The sequence below is a fragment of the Stegodyphus dumicola genome, chromosome 7, assembly GCF_044657685.1.
Source record: "Stegodyphus dumicola isolate Sdum_Otavi_A_Nest chromosome 7, ASM4465768v1".
Lineage (NCBI taxonomy): Eukaryota > Metazoa > Arthropoda > Arachnida > Araneae > Eresidae > Stegodyphus > Stegodyphus dumicola.
In genome coordinates this window covers 94,475,033-94,489,381 of record NC_140774.1, presented here as the reverse complement: position 1 = coordinate 94,489,381, position 14,349 = coordinate 94,475,033, and the positions used below count along the sequence as shown (strand labels likewise).

Genomic DNA, 14,349 nt, shown 5'->3' with positions numbered 1-14,349 from the left:
AATACCAGAAAGTTCCATTTATCTTTTCTTTACCCGACTAAAAACGTTTCTAAAGAAATCCTGTTTCGTAATATGAAAAATTGGCGTTTAAAAATTTTCCAAATTGATTTAAATTCGCGAATTGATTTAAAAATTAATAAATGTATATAAACTACTAAATTCATATGTTCTCTTGGTAGAAAAGCTATACTATGGTAATCAAGAGATACTTTTAAAGATTTAAAGATGTATGATTTTTTTTCTTTCCTTCTTTTTATTTATATATATAACGAAAATAAGTACATATGGAGCAGATTATTTGAAACATTAACTTTAGTTACAAAACCGAATTTTATGCTTATGCATCTTTCTCTTTCTAATCTTTTCATAGCATATTGTTTCATGAAAATCTTCTGATACGCCTTCATAAAAGAGGTTAATTACGAAACGAACTTTTAATATAAAGCAACGTAAGTTTAAAATTCTACTAATTGCTGTGCATAGCATTAGGTTTTACTAATTTCCAGATTTTAATCGTTTACATTTTCGTAATAAATTAATAGTTTTTACATAAAAAATTCCAAACTCTTCTCAGGAGCTTTTAAATCATAAAGCTAAAATTTACTCGAAATTTTTGTAGTCGAAAAGCGCCGGGCTGCGATAATTTGTAGCTGCTTATTTGTTTACCACGGTATTATTTAAACGCCGATATTTTAAACTGCGAAGTTTTTGCACCACTTTATTTTCTACCACGGCTGCCCAGACGGCCCGGGTACGAATTCTGGAGAAGACATGAATGTAATTTTTCCACCCCTTCATAGGAGGCAACGGTGGTTACGTATTAGGTGCCTGTATAATAAGGAGACCACCGCTTCCGGCATTTGTAGTGGCCAACGCCTATAAATGGTTAGATCCCGCCATTGGGGGTGGAAAGAAAAATTTACCACTGTGTTTTAGAAGTGAATTACCATGATGTTTTCTACGACGACGCTTTTTTTTCCTTGAGTGGTTTTCTCCGAGACGTATGCCTCGATGTTTTTGGCAGACATCCTGTTTTGGCCAAAACTGAATAAGGCTTCATATCATCACCATGCGAATACTGGACGATAAGTTTGTTATTTTGTTTATTCATGTAAGGAAAAGTGCTCAAAGGCTATCTGCCTGAAGAAAGAGATGACTTCGTAGAGGATTTTCTATAGGAAATTTTCTCACGCTTATGTTACACATGGAGAAAACCCCGAAATTTCTCATATACCTTGACTGCACTCAGTCGCATGCATTTGGATAGAACTTACCAATATTCAATGGCTTTAACCACTTCATTGCTGGTGGGCTTACTGCATAAAGTGCTTTTCATTAATTTGGTAAAATCGGTACGTAAACAAAAAGTTATTTTCAGTTTAAAAAATTGAAAAAAAATAGCTTTATCGAGAATATTATTTCGAAGCTATTAAACAGCAAATACATTGATTCGAGTTTTTATTTAAAATCTGCAAATAACGAATTATCCAAAAAAGAGTTGTTTTACAAAGCATTCGTAAAAATTAATTTATTCAACAAGCTAAATTCGGTAAACTTTGCATCGATTAATTCGTTAATAAAAGTAAATACATATAATTTAATTTTGTTTTCCTTTTTGAAATTGCTTGAGAATATTTTGTAAGAACATTTCTTCTTTACTTTTGATATGTTATGATGAAAAATGAACAATCAGTTACTGAGCTAATCAGAAATGCTTCTTAGTTTTTACTCTACAAATAAAAAAAAAAAAGCTAAATTTTCTTTGACCTTCTTTTTTTCACGGTCGAAGAAAGGCTTAAAATACATTCATCCCGTAGGTACTCCACGATAGTTCATATTTGGCAAAATTAATATTGCTACGTCTCATTTGAGAGTGTTCAGTATGTTAAAAATATCCACTAACATATTTCAATTTACTTTACCAAATCTCGAGCAAATTTGAAAAATTTTAAATGCTATTAAATTCTTAGGAATGTTAATTTTTTTTCTTGTTCTTACTTCCTCACGTATTGCATGTAATTTTTCTAAAGATTGCAGAATAATATTTTTTTTTTCAAATCACCTCATTAATAATATTTTCGCATTTTAAAAGGAAAGGTAATTTCTGATAAACTAAATTTACGAAATACTGAATTCAGAGATTTGGTGAATAAAGAGCATGGAAAGCATAGAAAAGCAAACGTTACTATGAATAAAACAAAGTTACAGTAATAGCCCAGAGGCTCAACTGAGTAGCTGATATAGCTGATATAGTGATACAATCTAGTAATTATAAAGTGGCATTGTCAATGCCGTACTCGATGCAAATGACCCGTTATATTTTCATTCCGGTTTTAGCAGTTTAGAATCAATAACGGCTTTCGTTAATTGAAAAGAAGTTAAAAAAAGCTTAGTTTGAGTATAAAAGCTTAGATGAAATCGAGAGTTTTCACTCTGAAAATTTAAACCACAAATTCACCATGATCGCAAAGGTAAGAACATCTGTCAACTAATGATATTTTTTTTTTGATTTATTACATCAAATATCATTTGAGAATTTTTACTGTTATATACGCAGATTTAAATTCATTACAATATACACACTTTCAAATTTGAGATTTACGCTTCTATTTAAATAACATATGTATTTCCATTTACGCGTTAGAAATGTGTTTCTTCGTCATCCAGTAGGAGATAAGTTAAGGTTTCATAACCCATAAAACATCTCGGAAGAAGTCAAAGTAGAAACACTGCTATTCAATATGCAGGAAAAATAAGGATCTGCCTTACTCAGAAGATTGTTTTCATTTTAGTTTTATTATCAAATTTAAAGTTAAATGAAATCCTTCCATCTTTTCTGACTCCTTTTTACAAATCCTGTAAAGTGTAAGGAATTTTCAGTTATATATTTTTTCCAACTAAAATTCAATCATTTTTCACTGTTATTTTAACGGGAAATTTAAACATTTTTCGCTTACTAAAATACTCTCCTTTCATAGATATCTTACGTTAGTTAACATTTGGTAAAATTATAGTGTTATATTTAATTTAATACTGTTTAAAATGTTAAAAAACATCCACTATCATATCTACTTCAAGTTACTTTTTCAATAATCTGAAATTTTTAAAAGCAACGGAAGAGTTTTAATAAGTTTAAGAGTTTTAACGGAAGAGTAAGAAGCTCACCCATCGGTGATGCTTCTTACATTTTATTATATAATTATTCGCATCCATAATTATATTGCAGAATTAGTGTTTTTTTGGAAGCAGGCAGGAGTAATGAAAAATGGACAGTGCCCTCGCCGCGACTCGAATCCTGAACCTCTCGAGTTTGCTTCCAGAAATACTATGAATTCATGTCATTACTGCAAAGCCTCAAGTGCTATCTTCCTAAAGGGACGGATGCCCTCGTTGAGGACTTTCTAAGGAAAACTGGCTCATATACACGTTACACATGGACCGAGGCATGCGCAAGGGGGAAAATACCTTATAATATGAGTGATTTTTTTTTTCTTTTAAATTTTATTTTGAAGATTGAGGTATAGCTATTAATTAGGCAACAAGACTAGAATTAGAATGAACTTGATTTCGTAATGGTGGGATAAATTTTTTAAAAAGGTTTCACAATTTATGAAATTATTTTAACAGTCTTTAAATTTTAATTTCCTTAAATGAAATTAAATTTTTTAATGTTGATGAAATTAAAAAGGTGTAACTGAACATAATGTTTATATTCTCATAGGCTGTTTTCTTATGCGCTGCCCTGGCAACTTGCAATGCCAACGTCCATCTGAAAGCTCCCCTCATTAGCACTGGAGTCAGTGCCAGCTCTAGGACGCAAGATGTAAGTTGATTTTCTTTAAATTCTTATACATAAATTATATGTTGGTTTAAATTTTATAAATGACATGAAATATCGGTGTAAAGCAATCTTCTAGTCTAGTTATTTGTACGATGCAAATAAATAGGTGCTTTAAATTAAAAGTATAAATATAAGCGACAAACTATAGGTATCACAGTTCCGACTGAACGGTATAGCCCATTTTTAGCAGCATCTCTAATTTTTATAAAAACCATTATTGTTTATTCAACAGTGATTAGAAATATGTAATATCTTCGCATAATTCTTCTTGAAAGTCTTAATTATTCCTCAGTAACTTGTAATGATAGCAACAGTAATGAAATATTACGTTGATAAACACAGAAAAATAATAGTTAAAAGCTGTGCGTAGATTTAAATATATTTGCTATCAAGATTTCACAATTTGCATCAGTGTTTTCACTTCGGTTATAATTTTAGAGATATCCATACAATAAGTCGGTTTGTCTTTATACAAATATCACTGCTATCATATAGAATGTAATTAGTTTATATTAAAATTAAAATATTTGGTTAGCGGTTATGAAATATAATATACTATTAAAATTCAATAAATAAATAAATTTTAAACATTTTTTCCAATTTTTTTATGAAACTAAAAACTGCATGACACATACGTTATGTAGACTAGAAGAGAAACACGCTAATGTGACAATCAAAATCGTAAAAACAACCTGGTTGAACCTGAACTTCAAATAATGGAAATTAACCACTGAACGAATTTTTATACCCTCTGGTAGTACCAAACGCGAGGAGGTAACGCCATCTATCGGCAAAAATAACTATTAAGATAGTAAAATTTTAAAGACATTAGGAAGGACTGGATTGGACTTCAAATCATTAACTAAACCTGCTAAATCTTTGTGAATGTGAAAAGCCTCAAGAAAATCTAATTCACCTATTGAAGAAGCCTTTTGGATAATTTTTGCAGACCCAAAATCAAAATTATGGTTAAAAGTCCAACTATGATACGCTATTGAAGACTTGTTAATTTCGCCTTTTCTGACATAAGATTCATGTTCCCTGATACGAAACTTCAACGCTCTTTTTGTTTGGCCAATATATCTTAAACCACACTGACGCGATATACTATAAATTCCCCAACAATTCAAGACAGAAACGCAATCTTTTAGAATCGAAGGGTGAATTTTATTAATAGGGGAGAAACCGACTTGAAAATTGAATTTCTGGACAATCCGTGCAATTTTATAACTAACATAAGGATAAAATGGAAGCACGACAAGGTCATTAATATTATTTCTAACAGTGGAATGTCTTCTTTGATGGGAATCTGAAAATTTCTTAACGTCTTTATCAATAATCACGGGAGAAAATCCACGGTCAATCGCAACTGCTCTCAAATAATTAAGTTCATTGGTAAGCAAAGATTCAGAGGAACAAACTTTAAGCGCGCGGAATACATAATAGTAAAAAGAAGCCATTTTTTGCTTAACAGGGTGGCATGACTTGGCATGGGGTGGTAAACAAACTACAAAGGGTTTACGGTACACAGTGGTGCTAAAATCAGTTTCATTGCGGATTATAAGAATATCGAGGAAGGGGAGGGAATTGTTGGATTCAATTTCAACAGTGAAATGGATGGCTGGATCAATTGAATTCGTAATAGATAGAATCTCGGATAAATCCTCTTTATAACTGTCAAAAAGTTCGAAAGTGTCGTCAACATACCGAATCCAAAGACGAAAAGATATTTTATCAAATAATTTCATCTCAAAATAGTGCATATAAATGTCAGCAAGTACCGGACTGAGAGGGTTACCCATAGGCAATCCTTCAACTTGACGAAAATATGCATTTTGGGAAACAAAGTGGTTTTGACTTAGAGAAACTTTAATAAGCGAAACCAACTCATTAATATCAGTATGTGTGAAGTGAAATTCCCGAAGCCTAGTTTCAAGATAATTTAGTGCTCCTTCGACCGGAACATTAGTAAGCAGAGATTTGACATCAAATGAAACCATAATGGAACGAAGTGGAGAAATATTTTTAAGTTTATCAATGACTTCAACAGAATTTTTTTTAGTGTGAATATTGTTAGCAAGTAGAGGAGAAAATCTGGAAACTAAATATTTGGCCAAAGGATATGAAGCAGTACAATGTTGGAAACAATTGGTCGAAAAGGAATACCGATTTTGTGGACTTTTGGAAGACATAATGTCTAGCGCAATTAGTAATAGGTGAAATAAGTGATTTCTTCAACTGAGTTGGCAGAATGTGGGAAGATTTAATAGCACTTTTTACTTTCGTGAGGTCCGAAGTTGAAGGATCTTTAGGGATCGAGCAGTATGGGCCTTCATTTATCAGTTTAGAGACTCCAGTAATATATGTGTGTTTGTCCATAACAACGATCTGTCCGCCCTTATCAGCTTTAGAGATAACGATATTAGTATCAGAATGAATTTCACGTAAGATCTCATTTTCCTTTTTGCTAAGATTCGAACCCAAAGATTTGTTGTTAAAATTAACGTTATGAGTAATTAGGTGGCGGATTGTATCCTTCTGCGTTTCCGAAATTTTGGAGAATTTAAAGGCTTTCTCTATAGGGGCGATGATTTGAGGAATTGAAGGTTTAGATGTCTTTGAAAAGTTGAAATTATATTTTAATACTTTTAACTGATCCTTCGAAAGATTCCTATTGGAGATATTAAAGATGGCGTTAACGTTTACAGTGAGAAGAGAAGCTAGATAGTTGAGACTATCCGACTGGTGTGTGAGTTTAAGGAATTTAGAATGAAGCACATTTTTATGCCGTTGACAAACGGTATCGGTTCTAGACCAGGATGTATGTTCAAAAGAGGAAAAATTTTCAGTGGAATTAGCAATTTTTAAATGGAGGTAATATAATTCAAATTCAATTTTAGATAAACGTTTGCGTGTGTCCCTTATAATGTCACATTAGCGTGTTTCTCTTCTAGTCTAGTTTGTGCTATGAACCGGCATTTTCGAGAATATTTTACTGTTTATTGTTTTACCACGTGCACCGTTTTATTTACTTCTTTCCACGTGGCCATTAGTTTTTCGGATTTGGTTTATGCTATCAATCGGCATTTTCGAGGAAATTTTATTTTTTATCGGTTTACCACGTGCACGATTTTGACTTTCGTTGCTTCTTTCCACGTGGCTATTGGTTTTCAGTATTGGATGTTTCTCTCCTTTTGGAATGTTTTTGTCATATGTTGATGAAAATTGTCTTCATTGTTTATTAGTGTTTATTCATGTTATAAGTAATTACTTGTTTGGACTTTCGGAATTATATATCTATTGTTCACTTGTTTCTTGCTTGTGCCCTTTTCACAATATGTCCACTGACAGGAACCGATTTTGTAAGTTACGCCTTAAGGGTACGAAATTCTTGAATCATCTACAGTTTCTACTTAAATGAAAACATCAAAATATCGTTCCCAAATTTATACATGTGAAATGTAGCCTTAAAGCTTCCGTTCACGTTTCAAAAATTTTGCATAAAGTCAAATTGGCACTTCTTCGTCACATTATAATGGAATCACGCAAACGTTTATCTAAAATTGAATTTGAATTATATTACCTCCATTTAAAAATTGCTAATTCCACTGAAAATTTTTCCTCTTTTGAACATACATCCTGGTCTAGAACCGATACCGTTTGTCAACGGCATAAAAATGTGCTTCATTCTAAATTCCTTAAACTCACACACCAGTCGGATAGTCTCAACTATCTAGCTTCTCTTCTCACTGTAAACGTTAACGCCATCTTTAATATCTCCAATAAGAATCTTTCGAAGGATCAGTTAACAGTATTAAAATATAATTTCAACTTTTCAAAGACATCTAAACCTTCAATTCCTCAAATCATCGCCCCTATAGAGAAGGCCTTTAAATTCTCCAAAATTTCGGAAACGCAGAAGGATACAATCCGCCACCTAATTACTCATAACGTTAATTTTAACGACAAATCTTTGGGTTCGAATCTTAGCAAAAAGGAAAATGAGATCTTACGTGAAATTCATTCTGATACTAATATCGTTATCTCTAAAGCTGATAAGGGCGGACAGATCGTTGTTATGGACAAACACACATATATTACTGGAGTCTCTAAACTGATAAATGAAGGCCCATACTGCTCGATCCCTAAAGATCCTTCAACTTCGGACCTCACGAAAGTAAAAAGTGCTATTAAATCTTCCCACATTCTGCCAACTCAGTTGAAGAAATCACTTATTTCACCTATTACTAATTGCGCTAGACATTATGTCTTCCAAAAGTCCACAAAATCGGTATTCCTTTTCGACCAATTGTTTCCAACATTGTACTGCTTCATATCCTTTGGCCAAATATTTAGTTTCCAGATTTTCTCCTCTACTTGCTAACAATATTCACACTGTAAAAAATTCTGTTGAAGTCATTGATAAACTTAAAAATATTTCTCCACTTCGTTCCATTATGGTTTCATTTGATGTCAAATCTCTGTTTACTAATGTTCCGGTCGAAGGAGCACTAAATTATCTTGAAACTAGGCTTCGGGAATTTCACTTCACACGTACTGAAATTAATGAGTTGGTTTCGCTTACTAAAGTTTCTCTAAGTCAAAACCACTTTGTTTTCCAAAATGCATATTTTCGTCAAGTTGAAGGATTGGCTATAGGTAATCCTCTCAGTCCGGTACTTGCTGACATTTATATGCACTATTTTGAGATGAAATTATTTGATAAACTATCTCTTCGCCATTGGATTCGGTATGTTGACGACACTTTCGAAATTTTTGACGGTTATAAAGAGGATTTATCCGAGATTATATCTATTATGAATTCAATTGATCCAGCCATCCAATTCGCTGTTGAAATTGAATCCAACAATTCCCTCCCCTTCCTCGATATTCTTATAATCCGCAATGAAACTGATTTTAGCACCACTGTGTACCGTAAACCCTTTGTAGTTTGTTTACCACCCCATGCCAAGTCATGCCACCCTGTTAAGCAAAAAATGGCTTCTTTTTACTATTATGTATTCCGCGCGCTTAAGGTTTGTTCCTCTGAATCTTTGCTTACCAGTGAACTTAATTATTTGAGAGCAGTTGCGATTGACCGTGGATTTTCTCCCGTGATTATTGATAAAGCCGTTAAAAAAATTTCAGATTCCCATCAAAGAAGACATTCCACTGTTAGAAATAATATTAATGACCCTGTCGTGCTTCCATTTTATCCTTCTCTTAGCTATAAAATTGCACGGATTCTCCAGAAATTCAATTTTCAAGTCGGTTTCTCCCCTATTAATAAAATTCACCCTTCGATTCTAAAAGATTGCATTTCTGTCTTGAATTCTTTTGGAATTTATAGTATATCGTGTCAGTGTGGTTTAAGATATATTGGCCAAACAAAAAGAGCGTTGAAGTTTCGTATCAAGGAACATGAATCTTATGTCAGAAAAGGCGAAATTAACAAGTCTTCAATAGCGTATCATAGTTGGACTTTTAACCATAATTTTGATTTTGGGTCTGCAAAAATTATCCAAAAGGCTTCTTCAATAGGTGAATTGGATTTTTTTGAGGCTTTTCACATTCACAAAAATTTAGCAGGTTTAGTTAATGATTTGAAGTCCAATCCAGTCCTTCCTAATGCCTTTAAAATTCTACTATCTTAATTCAGTTATTTTTGCCGATAGATGGCGTTACCTCCTCGCGTTTGGTACTACCAGAGGGTATAAAAATCCGTTCAGTGGTTGCTTTCCATTATTTGAAGATTATTTGAACATATTCAGATTTTGTGCGTAAGGTGCATTTGCCCCTCGCTCCCTATTTAACTTCGCTAATTTTTCTTGTCCTTTATGCTTGATCAGATAGCCTGGCTCAGTAAAAGTAGGCGGCCAATGCAACTCTGATTAAAAATCTAGTTATAACCACGTGCAGTGCTGATAAGGACCACGTGTTTCTTTGACTCCTTTATTTTCTTCTTTCTAGGTATTTCTTTCTTCTGATGAGGAGGGACCTTTAGCTGCCCTCGAAATCGATTGTTTCATTATACCTACGCTAAATACAAGGTTGTTTTTACGATTTTGATTACATACGTTATGTATTACGTAATATAAAATCAATATTTCATTGTTAAAATTAATACCTTTAAATAGTAATAAATTTCATTTAACCTCGCTTAAAATTAATCGTTATTCAGCGTTATAAAAAGCTTCCTTTCTATTATTTTCACAGAAGGAGATTCATCGTGACACTCCTGTTCAAACATTTCTCTAAAATCACTTCAGTAAAATAATTACCTCATTATTTTTATGTTCCATAATTTTTGCGTCCTCTTCAAACCTTTCTCATTTTTTACTTCCTTATACGAAATAAAGGAAGTATTGTAAACGTGAACTATTCATTTTGACAGTTCTCGAATCCATTTGGTCAATTTTTTTGCGTAAAATCTGTACCAACAGAGAGAATAAAGATTCTTTTTTCAAAAACGGAATGTAAAATGGATTTAAAGTTATTTTTTTTCATGCTATCTGCACATACTCACATGAGTATGCATTTCGCATAACTCCAAAACGATTAACTGTCGAACGGTGAAATTTTGTATATGGGACTACTATACCAGCTGGTTGTGCACCTCCCTTTTTACTTCAATCAGCAGTACCAAAAGTAGCAGTACCCATATATATATATATATATATATATATATATATATAGAGCACCCATTATCCCCCTGAAGAATTCTTACGTGCCTTTATTTTCTCGCAATCGTTAATCGTTGTCATATACATCCAGTTACAGAAGTGTTTTAAATAGCAAAAATATTAATGTTTTTCCAATATGAAATTTAAAAAAGAAAATAATTTTGGTCAATTAACAAAATCTAACTCTTAATGCAGTCTTCCGGTTCCTGTATTTATTTTTCGGAAAGTTTACTGCTCGTTATGAAAAAATACAATTGTAAGAAGTTTGAGTCCCGTATGACAAAACCTGACAATATTTAATTTCAAAATTTGCAGTTTTTGATGTCATCTTCAACTTAACTTGAGGATTCGGTTAATTTAGAATAATTCTAGGAAATGATTTTAAGTGAAGTGCAGCAAAATATGTGGAATTTTTAACACGCAGTACAATGAAGTCATGTGGTGGCCACGTCACTTTTTTTTAATTAAATCTCGAACTTTTAAGTGTCTGTATGGGTACTAAGCCCTAGTATGCATGTGAAATCTAATTTAATGACACTGGAAAACATAATCTGTTTTTTTTTTTCCCCAATAAGGCTTCGCCAACTAAAGCAAACGAGAAGTGGGCATGGAATTTAATGGTATTCATTGAATTTATTTGCCACAAAATTCCTTAATGTTGTTTTATCAGTGGACATTTAAAATTTCTCGCTGTTAGCTTTCCTGCTAAATATAGAGAATTAATTAAGGAATTGCTGAAGCTGCTTTGTTACTGAAAGTTACCTCTTCTGAAAGTCAGCACTTTTCAAATTGAGCAGACCCCCTTTTCATTTCAATGATGTAAAAATCAATGATATTTTGTTCAAATCTTGCTAACCAGTGAGAAAGCTCATCGTTTTAACTGTTCTATAAATGCTCACCCATCGGTGATGCTTCTTTTTTTTTTCGGAATTAAATTAACGATACCATAGTATTCTTTAACTATATTATGATATGACTGACATATATAAGTACTTAAGAGTCTATTTTCAAAACTAAAGCAGATATCCACAAACCGCCATAAAATAAAACGTAACCTGTAGCAGAGTTTATATAGTATCACATTACAATTAAAATCCAAAAGCGAATTAACTTTTTAAATGAACAACTCTAGAATAGCTTTTAAATTTTTTTTTACATTAAATATAAATATAATGAGTCTCACCATGAGTTTCTCTTCTGCTACCCGAGATAATGTGAATAATATTATCATTGACTTAGGAGTTCCTTTCGCTGCGTTTTTATTACAAAACATTCTGAACATACACGTGGTATACTTGATGATATCCCATAGCGTGGAATGTTAGTGAATCGTTTGCTTACACTAAGAAAGCACAGAGTTTTTCTTAGTTTATATGTCATTTTAATTTTCATATTTTTATTATATTAACATGCACCAGTTTAATATTACCTTTCCCTTCTATCCCTTTAAAACTGAAGGATACGTTGCAGAAAAATATACTCAAAACCCATACATATGAAAATGAACATTCGAACTTGGTTTCGGACTTTCTTTAAAATTATTTATAAGGATAATTTGAAGTACATTTAACCATTATTTTAAAATAAGCAGTTCTTTTTGTTGTAAGATATTCTCTAGGACATCAGTTAAACAAAATATATTATGAAATCCATCATGGCCCAGATTGTGAGACAGCTTGAAATAGGCAGCTAGTTAGAGTTCATATCCCAAAATGAACTTGCTTATGAATGCTTTCATGTTTACCCTGTGTTAAAAGTGTCTACATCTTAAGTTCACTACATCGTTAATTCCCTTAGAAATTCTTCCCCTCAAGTAAATAGACTTCACTTGCTTTGTGGTACGAAACTAAGCGAGTACACATATAATGTGTGCTTCGAAGACATTGAAACACATCGTTTAAGTGATTTCGACATATACAGAAATTCCCCATCTCTAATCTGCAGCATAAAGTAACAAATTGTGCTAAATTTCATGCAGCCATCATTTTTATTCAGAAAACTAATACATTAAATGCATTTTTTGGAATTTTCGAATTTAGAAGATTTTTTAATATAGATCAAGTTCTTAGCGAGAAAATTTTGGTTGAATAAATATCATGTGATAAAAATTAGAGCTTTTCGAAATTTGGCTAAATTTTCTATCCTGTATTTCTAGTTCATGTGTGTATTAATTTAGTTCACTAGCTTCTAAAAAAATTAAGTAATGATAAAGCTTTTTCAAGAAACACACTAGTAGTAAAAGATAACGTAAATATTTCTTATTTCTAAACTGCTACTGAAAAGAAAATTCTTATTCTATATTCCCTTTATTTCCAAAAATTATTTAATATAATACCTTTGAAGTCTTCTGCTGTTACTTTTTACAGATACTTATTTGTAGAATTTCTTTTTATATTTATTTCCTGAATATTTCAATGTGTAAATACTTTAGGCCTATGGAAACTATGCTTTTGGGTATGACATCGTTGATAAACTTGGAGCTTCCAACTCCAGATCTGAAGTAGGTGATGGTTATGGCAACAAGAAGGGAACCTACACCATCCATGATATCGATGGCAGAGCCAGACGAGTAGACTATGTAGCTGATAAACTTGGATTCCGTGCCGCTGTAAAGACCAACGAGCCAGGAACCGCTGCCAGCACCCCTGCTGCAGCCCTCATCGCTAGCCCTTATGCTGCACCATCTGTCGACCATATTGCTCCTATTGCCACTGCAGTCTACGGACATGCTGTTGCAGCTCCAGTTGTAGCTGCTGCTCCACTTGCAGCTGCTGCTCCTGTTGCATATGGAGGCATCATCGGACACGGAGCCGCTTTGGGATATGGTTATGGCGGGGGATATGGATATGGAGCTGGAATTGGCAAAGCTCTGATTCATTGAAATAAGAGATATAGATATGTCGATCTTCCACAAAATATAATTTATTGATATTGTAAATGTGTTATGTTGTAATAATAAATCATTACACACCTGCAAATTAAGAATATTTTTATTTTTATTATTATAGTTTTATAAAAGTTTCTGAACAACACATTTTACACGGAATAATCTTAGCTCGTTTATATGCAGTATAAAGCAAATGGATTTCTTTCACTTTATAATTCAGTATTTTATAGATTTGCAATTAAAGCATTATGTGGCTATAAATTTTGTGGTTCAAGGAGTTTATTTAGTCTAAATGAAACTTATAAATATTTTTCAAACTTGTATAAATGCGTTCTGCTTTTTAAAAATGCTTACAATTTCACATCAGAATTGGTGCGATGACAACTCTCAGGGGCAAATAATACACCTCCAAGCGCTGCTCAGTGGCGCGATTGAATGCCGATCTCTGATTTTCTACAGAGTACTTCTTGAACATTTATTCAGTTCGTAATTATCAGAAATTCTATTTCAAAACTAATAGTAAAGATTTGAGACAGAGCATTTTCTATCTATCCATTAGACATAGTGAAAGTGTATAATTCTGTTATTTCATGGCCATTAAAATAATACTGCCAATGTCATAAAATATCAATTAAATCAAAAAGGTGGTGTGGTGTGGTGTATTTAATTATGGCAAAGCACACTAGGGCTATCTGCCTATGGGGAGGGATGCCTTTCGTGGAGGACTTTCTAAGGGAAACTGGCTCGTATACACGTTACACATGGGGAAAACCACGAAAACGCCCATGCAGCCAGCCCGTTCGCGGGATTCGAACCTCGGACCGAACTACCAGTGTTCAGCGTCTTTACCGCTCGGCCGCTGGTGGGCCTTAAATCAAAAAGGAACATTTTCCTGAAAAATGATTTGTCTCATCCTGGAATCTGATTGATCAAATTGT

The 14,349-nt window shown here is 32.9% G+C and overlaps 2 protein-coding genes across 2 annotated transcripts in view; one reads left to right on the top strand and one right to left on the bottom strand.

The window, feature by feature from the left end:
- LOC118187994 (uncharacterized) overlaps positions 1 to 14,349 on the bottom strand; it is a 38,040-nt gene that overhangs the window by 4,949 nt on the left and 18,742 nt on the right. The window contains exon 3 of the mRNA XM_035358317.2: positions 12,968 to 13,495. Coding sequence (XP_035214208.2) covers positions 12,968 to 13,495 — 528 coding nt within the window. The remainder of the gene's footprint in view (positions 1 to 12,967; positions 13,496 to 14,349) is intronic.
- On the top strand, positions 2,409 to 13,509 carry LOC118188009 (adult-specific rigid cuticular protein 15.7-like). Its single transcript, XM_035358341.2, has 3 exons — positions 2,409 to 2,471; positions 3,722 to 3,823; positions 12,956 to 13,509. The coding sequence occupies exons 1-3, from the start codon at positions 2,460 to 2,462 to the stop codon at positions 13,403 to 13,405; spliced, it is 564 nt and encodes a 187-aa protein (XP_035214232.1). The 5' UTR covers positions 2,409 to 2,459; the 3' UTR covers positions 13,406 to 13,509.

Bases quoted from the DNA above. Each gene is read 5' to 3' on its own strand.
- LOC118188009 (XM_035358341.2), top strand. The intron at 3,824-12,955 runs GTAAGTTGATTT...TAAATACTTTAG, and splicing joins CCAGCTCTAGGACGCAAGAT to GCCTATGGAAACTATGCTTT.